Raw genomic sequence first — 16225 nt, forward strand, 5'->3', positions numbered from 1 at the left:
GAGGAGGAGGAGTACATGTCTTGTGTTCCTTATGCGAGTGCAGTTGGAAGCATTATGTATGCGATGGTCTGCACCCGTTCAAATATTTCACATGCAGTCGGTGTTATAAGTCGGTACATGGATAAGCCTGAAAATGTCCATTGGCAGGCTGTGAAATGGATACTTAGATATTTGAGAGGATATGCTAATATTAGTTTGTATTTTGGCAGGAACACAGACTCAGATTGCAGAATACTTGGCTATTCTTATTCAGATTATGTGAGTGATTTGGATAAGAGACGATCCTTGACAGGTTATATATTCACTCTTTTAGATAGTGCCATTAGCTGGAAGGCGACTCTACAGTCGACAGTTGCTTTGTCTACCACAGAGGCAAAGTATATGACAGTGACAGAAGCAGTGAAAGAAGCTATTTGGTTGAGAGGTTTGGTTGAAGATCTCGGCTTACACCAATGTGTTACTACGGTATTTTGTAACAGTCAGAGTGCTATACATTTGACAAATCATCAGATGTATCATGAAAGAACCAAACATATAGATGTCAGGTATCATTTTATCAGAAAAGTTAAAGTCATCAAGATTGAGAAAATTAGTATTGCAGATAATCCAGCAGATATAATGATGAAGTCCGTACCTTCGCGCAAGTTCGAGCTTTGTCTCGAATTGCTTGGAGTTCAACAAAGTGGAGGTTAAGCCCTTAAGGGGCTTCTGGCGAGACAGCAAGAGTAAAGAGAATATCTTCATATTCAAAGTCAAGGTGGGGATTTGTTAAACGTGACTTTGAACCTTCATCTTTTTTTTTCAAAGTTCACCAACTCTTCTGCCTAATTTTTTCACTATTCCAAGAACCTTTTATTAATATTTTATTAATATTCGATGGCTATATAAAAGGGTGTGAGAGAAGGGTTTAAATCATCACTTGGAGAGAAACAAAAATATTTAGAGAGAAGAGAATTAGAGAGAAGAGAGGGAGATAGAAAGAATTTGTCTCTTTCTTTGTGTGAGTCTCTGGATAGAGAGTAATCTCCTCTTTTATAATATTCTCTTTGTGATTAGTAAAGTTCTCTGTTGTTCTCACCCGTGGACGTAAATCATACTGACCGAACCACATTAAATCATTATGTGCTGTTTTCTATTTGTCCACTCTTGTATAGACATCTTTAGTGTCTGTGAAACCCCTCTGCTGCAACAAATGTAAATGATAATGAGAGGATCAACCACAAAAAGGAGCAAGAAAAAAAAAGAGTAGACCCAAAATATGGGACCAATAAAGGGGACAAGTGAGGTGTCCCCCTCCTATTGGATAGTGAGTTGGCCATCATTAATGATGACTAACTCATTATCCAATAAGAGGAGGACATCTCACTTGTCCCCTCTATTGATCCCATATTTTGGGTCCTTGAAGAATTTTTCCATCCAATGGTCAAAATTGAACAAAAAGCCCACTAAAGAGAATAAGCAATAAATGCATGTGCTTTTTGTATATATATATATATAGAGAGAGAGAGAGAGAGAGAGAGACAATTCAAAAAACAAAACCATCACAAAAAACAGACAATGCCCTTAATAGAAATGATACACGGTCAGAGGACATTCATCATAAAATACAGGAGAAAATTTTTATAGAAGTTTCAAATCAGCTCAACCTTATAATATCTGAACGCTGCAACAGGGGCAGTGTCTATATGTACATGGGTTTGCTTTGGCTATTACATACAAATGTTGATATCTTTCAGTTAACATCGCAAAAAATGACCCCCTATTTCACTTCAGTCAGAAATTATACAGAGTCTACTAGGAACCAGAGTTTGCTGAAGCAAGAACAACAGTTAACAAAAGGGCATCTTCTTCACATTGATCAGACTTCCAAATCTTGAAAGTATCAGTAAAATAGCCACGCTCTCTCCAGGACCTTAGCAAGGACAAAGTAAAAGGCCCCTGTTTATTACCAGAAGGATCTTTATAAAGCCATAGAGCATCATTGCTTTCTATGGTAGCACCCTTTGAGGTCAGTTCGCTTCCTTTGAAGGCATGTTCCATGTTTTCTTCATCGTCATCATCATCCAGAGCAATGATCTCAATTTCTGAAGTCTTTGAGTCCCATGGATGTTTCCTTTCAGCGCCCTTGATATCTGAAACTGGGTCTTCAGTGATTTTGCTCTTTAATTCACTTTCTGCAAATAGAGTTTAGAGCCAGGATGAGTTAAGATTAACTGTAACAAAGAACTCATATATGTCTGCTGAAATCAGTATGGACGTGGATCAAATGCAGGGGAAATGGATATAAATGTATATTGATGATGAGAGAAATGGGAAAAAAAAACCCAGATAAACGGGTCATATAATAGATGAACTATTTAATTACAACATAATATCTCAAATCAGAGCCTGTCAATGGGTCTGCCACACTAGAAGATTTAGTTAGACCCGGATCATGAAAATCGTCTTCAGGTCTAAGTCGAAAATAATTCTAGTTGTTCGATCCTTATAAAACCTCACATATATGTATCCATATCGTACCTCTGTTTACGTTGAAAGTTCGGTCCTTATAGAACAAAGAATCAACTTTGATGGCAATTGAGAATGTCAAAGGTCAAATCTGAGCTAAAATTCAGAATAAATTCATCTACTTTTCTTCTTATGTAGGGATATATTAATAGCTCAAAAAACTAAGAGATCTGCATGTAGTATTCTTTTGCCTGGTTTATTATTATTATTATTTTGTGTTGTTGTTGGGGGGGTTGGTTTGCAAACTACACTAAATGGATCTCCTTACAAATCACTCTAACACCCTATAACCCCTGGGAACTTTGTTTCTTCCACTTAATCTCCCCCCTCCCCCTCACCATGAACTTGTGATGGGTAACATGCCAAGCACATGAGAAACAAAGGATGAGTGGGGTTATATATCAAAGAGGGCATTTTAGCATTAAATGCTGCAGGGCATATGTTGCAAAAACTTCAAAGTTCAGGGACTTAAGTAAGGCACCCCAAGTTCAAGGGGAGTAAGTAGAGAAAACAAAGTTCAAGGGGATTATGTGCAAAACCGCCAAAGTTCAGAGCAGTTAAGTGAAATTTACCCTTTATTGAAGACTAACTGAGTCCAAAATGTATCTCTCTGTGTATGTAAAAAAAGAATGCAAAAGAGTACGTGATTATCCTGCATTGTATATTTGTCATTGTTGTCGGTGTTGTATCCAAAAGTAATAATTTTGTGCAAATAAAATAACGTTATTTGTCTACTTGTCTCATTTGTACTATCTTCATGTTACGTTACTGAAATTCATAGAGATTTTTTTTTCATCTATTATGAGGGAGAACAGGTTTCATGTGCATAGTTGCAAGTAGAAACAAATAGCTGCAACTGCAGTTACAACTTTGATTTTGCATAAATTTAAAGACAAAACCAACAACTGCAGCTTTAGTCGCAACAATCTCAGCTGTATGCAATTGCGGTTGCAAGTTACCAAACACCCCCAAGACAGACCTTCGTAATTTATTCAAATGAAATAAGAAATCTTAACAATGTACTCAATAAGCATAATCACATTCAAATCCAAGACAGCACCGTCAATAAGGTGAAAACACAATGTTATTTGGAGTCACTAAACCGTGAAGGACCAATAAAAGGAAAAGGCAACCCGTAAGATAGGAACGGTTACTAAGCCAGCATGATTTGTTGGTGGACTCCATTCAGACACCAGAAGATAGAACCAACAATAAACTAGCAAATAAGACTGAATACACTTGTAAAAGCATGTTGAAACAGGACCCAGAACTCATTGATCATGTCAGCAGGTTAACTGCAGATTATGAACTCGCATACTCATATTCAAAGGACTGAAAACAAGAAAAAGAAACGAGCTAACACTATAATAAAATGAGAAACAATAGGAAACCAAAAAGCTTACCCAGGATAAGTGGCCTTTGCATGGAGGAATCAACAATACCTGCAAAATAAAGCCTAAACAGTTACATAATTTCTCAAGATAATTACTACATTTAAGTAACTAAAAGTATTAGAAATTTTAATAAACTATTCTTCAAGACCACAGACATTTTCAATGAAATATTTTACCACCTAACTCCATAGCCTACTTAATTAACAATATTCATGAAGTATCAAGAATTTAAATATCAATTCCCAGATATCTGAAATGAGAGATATCATCTGTATTAAGAAAAGTGATACAAAAAATGATTTAAAGAAACCTTCAAATGAAATGAAAGCAGAAATATAGTCACAAAGCAGAAATATAGTCACATGGCCATCATAGGGGACCGTACCAAGTGCAAGGTATTGGATGACGAGAGCTAATATTGAAACAATACAAAGTATAAACAATAAACATAGGTGGTGCCGGTAATCAAGATAATTGCAAGTGTTGCCATGGTGATTTTCTGAAGAGGAAGGATAGGGTGCCAAAGGATCTAGCATTCTCAATCTGAATTCATGTATATTTCTCTACATTCATCTGACAAAATTAGGACATCTAAGTTTATCTTTTGGAGATATTGCATGCATGAATGTTAGAAATCCAGCTGGGAAAATGGTAGGAAAAATCATCATGGCCTATGAAATAATTGTTGACATGAGATAAAATAACATAAACAAATAAGAGAGGAAACAAAAGCTAAAACACTAAAAAGAGCTAAAATTAGCTAAAAATTGTTAGGTAAAATAAAAGTCAAAGACCCTGTCACTACACCAAAACTCTGAAGTTGCGGTGATGGTTGAGGGTTATAACTTTATACTCTCCGGCAAACCCACTTACTTTTCAAGGCCCTTTTTATCCCTTGACAGTGTGACCAGTTCGTACGTATTGTTCTCTTGAAAAGACTCCATCTCTTCTGGCAAGGCTTTCATCCAGGCTTCCTTGGTTTGGTCGCTCATTATCTCGGAGTAACAGCGAGGATCCCCTACATTAGTATGTGATACATACTCATTTAATGCGTATTTTTTGAAGGCTCAGTGCTCCCTAGTCTATTACAGTTTTGAGCGTACTTCAACATTGAGCACTCTCCTTTAGTCCCACATAGGAAAATGAGAAAGAATTTCAAGTGTCTAAAACTGATGTCTCATTCTTAGTGTGTTGAATGAGCCTCGAACTTGAGGGGCCCTCGCATGCACATAATCCCAATAAAGCCCAAAACTAGAAATTGGGCAACCAGATCTAGAAAAATTTAATGTGCATGTGAGCCCGCATCGCGCCCACTGGGAGGTGCAAATCTGGGTTTTGGAGCCTCACGAGTGTGAACTGAGCTTAGTTTTGTAATTTTTATTTTTTGGATATTTGACCAAAACTCTCTCCAAATCTCACTCTAGTCTACACAAGATTATTCTCTCTGCTCAAAATATTATGATTACTGTCCCAGTAACTAAGTCTTTCTTTGCCTAAAGAGAACTAGCCATTTCTTCCCATCACAAGAGATATTGTAACTATCCAAAAAAAATCTTTGCAGATCCATTTTCTCTATAAAACCTGAACCAATCTCGTCTGAGAAATACACAGAAAAATAGCAAGCTTTCTTTTCTAAAACCCCTCTTAAACTCTTGTGTCCTCTTAGTTGTTAAAGAAGAAACAACGCGGAGCTGTTCAAAGGCCACAGCATTGCGAGTGCATGTTTGCTTGGCAAACTATTGTTGAATCCTAGAGCGTAGGCAGCTATCAACCTGCTGTACTGGAAGATATTCTCTGATGGGCAAAATCTACTCTTAAGGACAGTGCATTCGCACATCTTGATCACACCGAGAAGTTTCCTTTTTATCTTGAAAACTTATTTGTAGTTTCATAGTAGTAATCCTAGATAATTTTCCAACAATCTAAAAAGTAGATTAACATGGATATTGGCATATTGCCATGGTTGTTTCTGCTATTAAGTCTCTACCTGACATTTTTAAAATTAAACATTTCAATGGAACTCACTTTAAAGATACCAAGAAAGAGTTTTTTCCTACCCTAGATGTCTCTAGCTATACTTTTGCTATAATTTGATTCTAACCCAAAAAAGAAGACGACCTCCAGAAATACGAAAATGCTAAAAAAATTTGTAGACATTGTTCTAAGCACCTTAAGTAATGAGCTGTTTGATGTTTACTTTGATATTTACTGTCCTTACAAAACCACGGCTGAAATTTGGTAAGTCTTAACGAGAAATATCTTCTTGACGATGCTGGAATTCAAAATTTTGTAATTGAAAACTTTCGAAATATTTTAATGTTTGATGAAAAGGATATCTCATCCTAAAGTCATGAATACCATGTGTTAATTGATGACCTTAAAAATGAAAACATCACTTTACCTTAAGCTTTTGTTAGTGGAGCCTTAATTGAAAACCTATTCGAGTCTGAAAAGATTATAAGAAAGAACTAATACACAAGAGGAAACCAACGAGTCTTGAAGATATAATTCACATCTGAATTGAAGAAAAAAACAAACAAAGAGAGGAAACAGAGAAAGCCAAGGAAATTGTTTCCAAGGCAAATCTAATTGAAAGTGGTTCTTCTAAGCCTAACAACTTTTTCACAAGAATAACAACAAATTAAAATAGAACCCAAGAATTTCCACAAGACTAAAAGTAACCCTAACTCGGCTTTGAAAAAGGAAATCTGTTCCGTGTGAGGCAAGTCCAGCACTACTCTGCACAATGTAGATATTGGAAGACTAGTGAAGCTCCCTCTAAAACACAAGTAAACATAGGGGAGGGAGATATTATTGTTGCGGTGGTCTATGAAGCTAACATGATTGCGCATAACAAAAAGTGGGTGTTTGATTCCTACGCAACCCAACATATGTGCCGATAGAGGAGCTTTCTGTTGTGCACAGCGAAAATTTTAGCAGCATCCCTGATGCTCGACAAGAGTAGATCTCAACTAAATCCCTGTTTCACAAAGAAACTAGAACCGAAAGCAAAATATCTCAACAAAGTGGTATATTAGCTCTTCCTCTCATCAGTTCTAGGACTGACCTAACGAGGAAACTTAAACTCTCTATTACAAATTACGACACGAACAATCAATTTTAACGTGGTTCGGCAAGTTGCCTACGTCCACGGGGCAATGAGGGGGATCTACTATTAGAGAAAGAGAATACAAATGGGTTTACAATCACACAAATTAAACCCTCAAACTAACTCTCAAATCTCTCACAAAAGAGCAGCCGTCAACACCCGAAGAAAGCCACCAAAACCCAAAAGGACAGCCACCACTTTCTGCCCCCGCGAACTTCCCTTGTACGTCGCTTTTTCCCACGCCGTCCTTGCACCACACCCCTCTGCTCTTGCACACATAGCACAAAACACTAGGCACGAGTATTTATAGGAGAACGAAATTGGGTGGGCCATACTCGCATGCTGCATCTCCTGTCCATGGTAGCCCCCACGTTCAAAAAACTGTTCACATGAAATCTCATGCACGGATTCACCTGGGTTGCTGCTCAATGTTGTGGCCCTCACCCGATATATCTTTTCACGTGGTTTTGCAGCAGCTTGACATGCTCAATTTTGTGGCCCCCACCCGATATATCTTTTCACGCAGTTTTGCAGCAGCTTGACATGGGTGGGCCCCATGTCAACGTCTCATTCATAATTCTTTACATCGGCGAAGTTTTCCCAAAACTAAGCTGACACCAACCAAAACAAATGTCTTAATTGTTGCGTTCAGTACGAAGTGAAACAATTCACGACAACGGACTCAATCCACAATAAGTCGAGACCCAAACGAGAATGCGAACACTCTCCAAATGTCGACATCAACTCTCCAAATGTCGACATCAACTCACCAAATCGGCTGCATCATAAAGACTGCCTACGTATCCTTTTGCCCAATGAATCAAGCATCACATAGTTCATCATAATGACCGCGAACGACCTCAATCCAATAAAAGAGTTCGTAACTCTCCTCCAATATCATCAACACTGCGGCTGATAGCACCTCCAATGGCCTCAAAGTGTAACGAATCAAACACCTCTACCTGAGGTGAACTAATGGTTATATCCAAACTACATCTATCAGCTGCACTCGAATCAAAATCCAACTCATCATCTGCATCCAAAAACAAATGATCTCCAAACCGTGTTACCTCAGTTGGAGTCTCAAACGATGCAGTATGATCTGGAGTATGTGGAGTAATCTCCGCCCATTGTGAAATAACATCACTCTCCACCCGCTGCGATACATCTAAGGTCTGTCCAAAACTCTCCACCTGCTGAGAGTCAATTAGCTCCCTCATCGAAACCTCAACCGAAGTGATACTACCAGACCAAACACCCAATTGAGTTTTACCTCCTATCAAAGTAGTTGGCAACTCTTTAATAGGATGGCTCGGATATGTCGAAGCCTCAGTCCAGAAACTCTTCTGCAGACCATTGCTTGACAACAAACACTAATCCTCCTTCAGCAAGGTACGGTTCTCCAAATTTTCCACCCTATCTAGTTGTCCCAAGATTTTTTTTCCAACAAAGTGTCTCGAAATACCGTGAGCTCGGCTCCAATATAGAAACAAGTCCATCTTGTACCTCCTACCAAAACCTGAATGAAGTACATTCACCTTTCTGTCAATCTCACACTTCTTCAATCTGTTGGAGACTATTAGGACTTTATCCAAAGGGAATTTGGTTGCAACCCAAACACGCCTATAACAGCCACCAATAAAGAAAACCAAACATCTATTTCCTCCAAATGATGCCTCCTTGAAAAGCTCCCAAATATCCATGTGAACCCCATCTGAAAGACCTTCCGTGCAGTGAATAGAGATGTCAAACTTCACATCGGTCTTCTTGCTCACATCAAAGTGTTCACTGGATTTCGAATTATAGGTCGATGCACCCATCTTCAAATAAAAACTGGAATGACCAAGCCCCAAATACCGCAGTCCAGTCGAATCAATAGAAGTCGTCAGCTCTCCACTATCGCCGTATCTCCAATCAAATAGTACAGGTTATTTCTCCTGGCGCCCTTTATCACAATCAAAGAGTCTTCCACGATCTCGAGAACCATGTCCTCAACACGAACCTTCAGACCCTCTCTAACAAAAGCTCCAATTGAGATTAAGTTCTTCCTCAAGGAAGGGACATATCCCACATCATATAACTCTCTAACAGTCTCGTCAAACATCTTGATACGAATTCTTCCTATCCTAAGGATCTAACATGCACAGTTGTCTTCTATGTACACCACACTATTATCCAGTTTCTTAAAACTGGAGAACCATTCCTTTCTAGAGCACATGATAGGTCGAACCTACTATCCAACATCCACTTGGATTCCTCTAAATAGCTACATGTAGGACTAATAGAAAAAGAATAAATAGAAATATCAGAAATATTACCATCTGATATAACAATGTTTTTTTCTGATGATGGTTGCTTCCCTTTTTCCTTCTACTTATTCTTCATCCATTCGTTAAGCTTTGGACAATCTTTTTTCCAATGACCAGTCTTCTTGCACCAAGCACACTGATCTTTTCTAACTGTAGGATGCCCTACTGTAGACTGTGATTTCCAATTCTTTCGATTTGGATTATTTCCTCTTACGATCAATGCCTCCGTTACCGGCTCAACTGAAACCTCCTTATCCTTCTTTCGAAGATGATATATTACAAGTGCAGCGATGAGCTCACTATATGAAAGGGACGCATTCCTATTAATTAGGGTAAGAACAAAAGTCTTGTATTCCTCATTCGGTAAGGAACTCAACAACAGCAACGCATTGTCCTCATCTTCAATCATAGCATCCACATTTATCAAATCCGTAAAAAGCTTCGTGTAGTGGTTCATGTGATCACTAATGAAGGTTCCCTTCAATTGGAAACGATAAAACCTCCTCTTCAAATGCAAATAATTTTCCACTCTAGGTTAAATACTTTCCCTCAAGGATCTCCCAAATCTTCTTTGCAGAAGTCTCATTCATCACATCATACTTTAAATCTTATGTTAAACAAGACCTACTAACACCACACGTCGTCCGATTCATCTTCTTCCAAACCTTCTCTTTAATATCATCTGGCTTGTCATCCAACTCCAAAGTATCTTCCAAATTTTACGTGTTCAGTGCATCCAAAACTTCGCATAGCCAAAGTCCAAAGTTGTTCGTGCCATTAAATTTCTCCACATCTATCTTTGTAGAGTGGATATTCAAACTTTGAATGGTCTTCACACCAGAAGCACCACCCTCAACACCTTCTTTCCCGACTATATTCCTCAACACACTAACAAACTGAAGAATAGATCCAAACTTGAGAAAGAGCCTTTATAAAAAAGAGACCACCTTGAACTCCAATTGAAACCCTAGACGAGCTTCCAAAGTGATCTACTCCTCCAAATTACCCAAACGTAACCCGAACTCTGATACCACTTGTGCGCAGCGAAAATTTCGACAACACCTCTGGTGTTTGACAAGAGAGTAGATCTTAACTAAATCTCTGTTTCACAAAGAAACTAGAACCGAAAGCAAAATATCTTAACAAAATGGGATATCAGCTCTTCCTCTCATCAGTTCTAGGACTAACCTAACGAGGAAACTTAAACTCTCTATTACAAATTACGACACAAACAATCAATTTTATCGTGGTTCGGCAAGTTGCCTACGTCCACAGGGCAAAAAGGGGGATCTACTATTAGAGAAAAAGAATATAAATGAGTTTACAATCACACAAATTAAACCCTCAAACTAACTCTCAAATCTTTCACAAAAGGACAGCCGTCAACACCCGAAGAAAGCCGCCAAAACCCAAAAGGACAGCCGCCACTTTCTGCCCCTGCGAATTTCCCTTGTACATCGCTTTTTCCCACAATGTCCTTGCACCGCACCCCATCTGCTCTTGCACACACAACACAACCCTAGGTATGAGTATTTATAGGAGGGAGCAGAATTGGGTGGGTCGTACTCGCATGCTGCATCTCCTGTCCATGGTGGCCCCCATATTCAAAAAAACTATTCACGCGAAATCTCACGCACGGATTCACCTGGATTGCTGCTCAATGTTGTAGCCCCCACCCGATATATCTTTTCACGTGGTTTTGCAGCAACTTTCACCTCTCCTCTGTTGACAATAGTGAACAAGTGCCCATGGGCAATTCGAGGCCTTCACTAGTTGTAGATAAAAGAAAGGTGCTTCTCAAGCTCACTTCTAGGAAATTCCTTTCTCTACAGATGCACTTCATGTACCTGAGATCTGTTAGAACCTCATTTTAGTAGATCTTCATGTTAGAGCTAGTGTTAAGGTCTGCTTTGAGTTTGATAAAGATGTAATGACTAAAAATGGACAATTTGTGGGAAAAGGCTAGGGTTTGTTTACGCTAAATGTACTTGAGATCATGAATGGAAATACATCTTTCTCTTCTGCTTACTTGGTTGACCTCTCTGGCATTTAGCATGGTGGATTAGGACATGTTGGTTTCTCATATATAAGGAAAATAAAATATATAGGTATGTTGTATAATACTAAAATATCTACTCATGATAAGTGTGAAATATGTGCAAAATCAAAATCAACTAAGAAAATCTAAATTGCTTGAATTAATTCATATTGACGATTGTAGGCATCGAAAATTGCCTATAGGTCTCCACGAACGGTTCAGTGTTAAAGAGCGACGATGAACGTCACTATCCAATCCACAGGAGTTCAATTGACGTCGATGAACGATTGAAGTGAATCGACGAACTACGTGAGCTGATAGGATTTCGGAACAACGAAGGCACGGGCTAATCGAGAGCCCCGCGATGTTGCAAAAAGAACAACGCCATTCGTGTCTCGTTCATTCTACAGATAATCCAACCATTGGAGGAGATAGAACTCTTCGTCAAGCTTCCAACGCACTTAGAATCACTCAAATCCGAGTTCGGACGAAGAATTTACAGCGGAAGCGGACGAATGCACCTCAACGGAATGTCTCGGCCAATGTGAGACACCCCGGTGTCTCGGAAATTCCGAGACACCCTAGGGGTGTCTCGGATTTTTTGAGACACCCCAGGGGTGTCTAGTCTTTTCCTAGACACCCCAGGGGTGTCTAGGCGCCCCAGGTGCCCTCATTGCCTATAAATAGCAACCTTAGGCCTCACTTTTGGAGGATTTGAATTTTTGGAGAGTTGGCGAAGCCCTGCTGCAGTGAAGAGTGGTCGAGCGCTTCAACAGAAGAGAGGTTTTCATCAGATTCTTCATCACCCGTGTCCGTTCCTTAGTATTACCCTTCGCCGGTAATCCTAAGAAGAGCAAATATCTCGTTTTAGCCGAGATAGGCGTTTTAACCTTCTAGATCTCCTCGCGGATCGACGAAGCTCTGTCCGATTTTTCTGGAACAGATCTGAGTGCCAGGTAGTCCACGGATATCGACGTCCCCGTCACAGGCCAAAGACCCACGCAAGCAAGAGACGATAAACGGATCTTGCGTTTATTTTCAAGAAAGTTATAATTTTTATTTTTGTTATTTGAATTCATTTGTAAACGATTAAAGTTCTAATGAAATCAATGATGAAGGCAACTTTCGACGAAAACAAGCTGGCGACCACAGTGAGAGCCAACGGCATCGTTGCCGAGGCCGTCGTGACGCAACCGGCATTCAAGATCCGAGTGAATGAAGAGATCGAATATGAGTTCGATCAGCAAAAGTTTGAAGAGTACCTCTCTTCCTCCTCCAGATCCGCCTCTCCAAACAGACGTAGGAAGACTTCATCTTCCAGAAATGCTCGCGGGACCTCCGGCTCTAAGATCCAAGATCCCGTCGCCGTTGCTGCGCCCGTGCCCCGTGACATCCCGGCGGCATCTAAAGAGATCGAGGCTGCAGATGCAGATCTCCCTTCCGCCACAAAGGCGACTGTCGAAGGTGCTCCAGCCGTGTCAAAGAGGGCGCGCCAAAGACGACGCCAACGTCTTGCACGACAACTGGCCAAGGCCGCAGAATCGATGGACGGGATCCGCTACAATGAAGATCTCAAGTCCAGACAGCGCCAAGAGCAACAACGGCGCATAACCAACTCCTCCTCCAAGGCAGAAACGAACGATTGGGTTCGTGTCACGAGGACTCGCTCAACCCTCGAAGAGCGAATCAAGAAGCGCCGCGCATTGCTTGCGCATGCCCGAGCCCTTCTGCAGAAAGCGGAAGAGATGCAGAAAGAAGAGACGGTCAAGGATCCGTCAAAACACAAGCAGGTATGGGTGCTAAAGGCAAAGCCGACGCCTAAGACAAGAGTGGACGGAGTTGCCGTCCAACTTTCATCAAATCCAGATCCCGTTCCCCTTGCCCCTGCACCTCCGGCGGAGTCAGGTAAGAACATAGATCCTTCAAGATCCAGAGTTCCTTTGAAAGGTCGCATCGGTCCCTTACCGGAGAATCGAGGTAAAGCACATATCAAGGAGCGATGGGGTCCGTTGAAAGGTCCCCAAATGATAAACCCGACTGGGGGTCGTGCTAATCCCCCCAAGGAAGATAACAAAGGGAAAACCCCTATTGCCGACCGCATTGGGTTGCGTGTCGAAGTTCAAGAGCCCGTTAAGTTTTTACGCTCGCAAAAGCGTAAAATTGAACAAGCGACTTTTGAAAATGCTAATAAAGCGTCATATCCCCAGAAGGAAACACATTCATCTGATAATGATTGTGTTATACCTGGGAAGTCATGCCAACACTCTATGGGTTGCTCCAGTTATCAAACTGATGAGTTGTACTATAGAGCTGGGGGTGCGAGTAAGTTTCGAAAGAGAGATGCTCAAGACACGGAACCTCACTGTCTGTATGCCAACATCATCAGGACGGTGTTATCAGAATGCTGCTGTTCTAAAACCCCAAAGAGAGTCTCGGTATTCGAGAGGATTTCCAAGCCAAGGCGTTCTCGTGGAAAGAAGTTCGTTCGCCAAGAGGATGAGTATCTAGAAGTATCCGTTAATATGACCGGCAGAGGCAGATCGACACGACCCTCTAGCTCAGACCAACTTGCCGAAGCGTCCCAGCGCATGACTTGGTTGCGGTCAGGGGTCAATAGGCGAAAGAATTACCAAAGAATGCAGAAAGGACTTCCTTCGGAAGAAGAGGTGTCAGAGGCTGATTCAGACTCCTGCTCGGCTATAGCATCCGATGACACGGCGTCTAGTGCGGGGCAACCTTACGAGTCACTTATGATCAGCGCCGAACAAGTAACCAAGATGCTTGAAGATGCCCTGGCTAGGCAGAAGGAAAGTTTCAAGTTCGAGATGGAGATGGCCATGCAGCAAATGAGAGAGATGCATGACCAGCAAATCGCGGCTCTGACAACTCATCAAGGAGAACCCACTCGACACAATCATTAGAATCAAGATGAGAATGAACGGGAAGGGAATAATGTCAACATAACTATTCCCCTTGTCAACAACGACAACGGAAGTGGTCCTGTAGATGATAATGCAAAAGAGGACCACGTTACCTCTCCCCGAAGCCACTCGAAGATAGGAACGAGTGAAGACAAGAAGATGAAGGACTTGGAGAGCAAAATCAACGCGTTGATGAACGCTCAAGAAGTGAAAAGGTCCGGCATACCATGTCCATACCCAAGGGAGTGGGAATCAATTCCATATCCGGCAAAGTTCAATTTAATCAACTTTACGCCGTTTGATGGAAAGGGTTCCCCTACCCAACACTTAATATATTTTAAGTCTCACTTAGGAATAATCTCCGGCAATGAACCCTTGATGGTACGGTCATTCGTTGGCACTCTTCGCGGGACGGCCTTCGATTGGTATCGTCGCCTCAAGCCGGGGAGTATCAGCAGTTGGGACGACATGGAGGATATGTTTCTGACGAACTTCTTCGACGACGACACTGAGGTCTCAATCGGCACTCTGTTTGATGAGAAGCAGAAGAATGGTGAGACAGTCGAAAACTTTGTGAAGAGGTTCCAAAATAAAGCAATGAATTGTAGGGATCCGGTCAGCGAAGATTTCATCCTCGAGACCTGTCATAACAATCTTTCATTGGACGTCCTCGAAGCCATGGGAATGGCACCGCCAAAGACCTGGAAGGATCTGAAGGTGCGAGGAGAACGAGCCCAACGATTCCTTAAAAGGAAGAAGGCGGAAAGGGGTCAAATAGCTAACAATGCTCCGCAACCAAACTTCGTCCCTAAGGGAAAAGGAAAAGCACATGCAAATGCCGTGAACGCGAATAAAACGTTCGAGGTGCAAGCGCAGCCGCAACAACAGCAGCAAAAGGCGCCTCAACAATCAAGGTGGCAACAGCAGACCCAGAAGCCAAAAGCCTCGGAGCCGAAGTTCCCGAAAGTTTATTCGTTCAAAGAGGATGAAGTTCCCGGTATCTTCAAGTACCTCATTGAAAATAACAAGATCAAATTGCCTCCAGTTCAGGATCAGGAAGATGCTAAGAGAATCAACGATCCAAAATACTGCGTATTTCATAGAGCGGTGCACCATCCTACCAATGCATGCTATGCCCTAAAGGACAAGATCCAAGCTCTAATCGATGTCGGGGTCATCACCATGAAGCAGCCGAAGGAGAAGAGAGTGGGAGCAAATACAGTATCAATTGGTTTCGGTTCTGCTTCTTTGAACTGGCTCCAGCTTGAGCCAGTAATAAATGCAGCAGTGAAGACGGTGAACGATGATCCTCACAAGCAACGCCAGAAAGGACTTGTGCCGCACACAGCCCCGAATGGCGAGATTCTTTGGGTTCATCCAGATTTGATTTGAGATGAACAATGGACTGGAACCTCTTCCAAGAAAAAGTCAAAAGGAAAAGGTAAATCTTGTTATGGAGCTTCTGCTATTCCAGGAGAAGATGACGAAGAAATTCCCGCCTTCCCGCTTTCTGAAGATGAACAGGAGGCCTTTGCAACCCGAAGTGGGAATGAGTATCACTACAAGTACCCGGATGCTTCTGAGCAATTAGGTACCAAAACCGCTCATTCCAAGACATTGGCAGAACTGGGAATTGCAGCAATTCCCCCAACGCCTATAGCTACGAAGAAAGTCCAGCAGAAGGAGAAGGGGAAAGAGCCTTTACGTCAAGAAGCCCAAAACCCGAGGCAGTCTCGATTCAATCACCCGATTGGGAGAGACAAACCGGGAAATGCGAGCTCTCCACCCCATTTTGACATCATGGCGCAGTTGGCCAATATCCCGGCTAGGATAACCCTATACGAGCTATTGCGTCTTTCAAATGATACAAGGAAAGCATTACAAGAGGCCTTGAGCGACTCTAAAGTTTTCTTAACTCGAATCAAGCCATCTCCTGAAGGACCAGA

The 16225-nt window shown here is 41.4% G+C and overlaps 1 protein-coding gene across 3 annotated transcripts in view; it reads right to left on the reverse strand.

The window, feature by feature from the left end:
- Nucleotides 1594–16225, reverse strand: part of LOC109837975 (uncharacterized protein At5g08430-like) — a 49283-nt gene continuing 34651 nt past the window's right edge. For 2 of the 3 annotated variants that reach the window (XM_020406373.1, XM_020406372.1), the window contains 2 exons: nucleotides 3912–3950; nucleotides 1594–2174 (listed from right to left, as the gene is read on the reverse strand). In XM_020406373.1, coding sequence (XP_020261962.1) covers nucleotides 1795–2174; nucleotides 3912–3950 — 419 coding nt within the window. In that variant the 3' untranslated portion in view covers nucleotides 1594–1794. The remainder of the gene's footprint in view (nucleotides 2175–3911; nucleotides 3951–16225) is intronic. The other variant, XM_020406374.1, reaches the window with a different exon arrangement.

This window comes from Asparagus officinalis, chromosome 4, assembly GCF_001876935.1.
Source record: "Asparagus officinalis chromosome 4, Aspof.V1, whole genome shotgun sequence".
NCBI classification, from domain to species: domain Eukaryota; kingdom Viridiplantae; phylum Streptophyta; class Magnoliopsida; order Asparagales; family Asparagaceae; genus Asparagus; species Asparagus officinalis.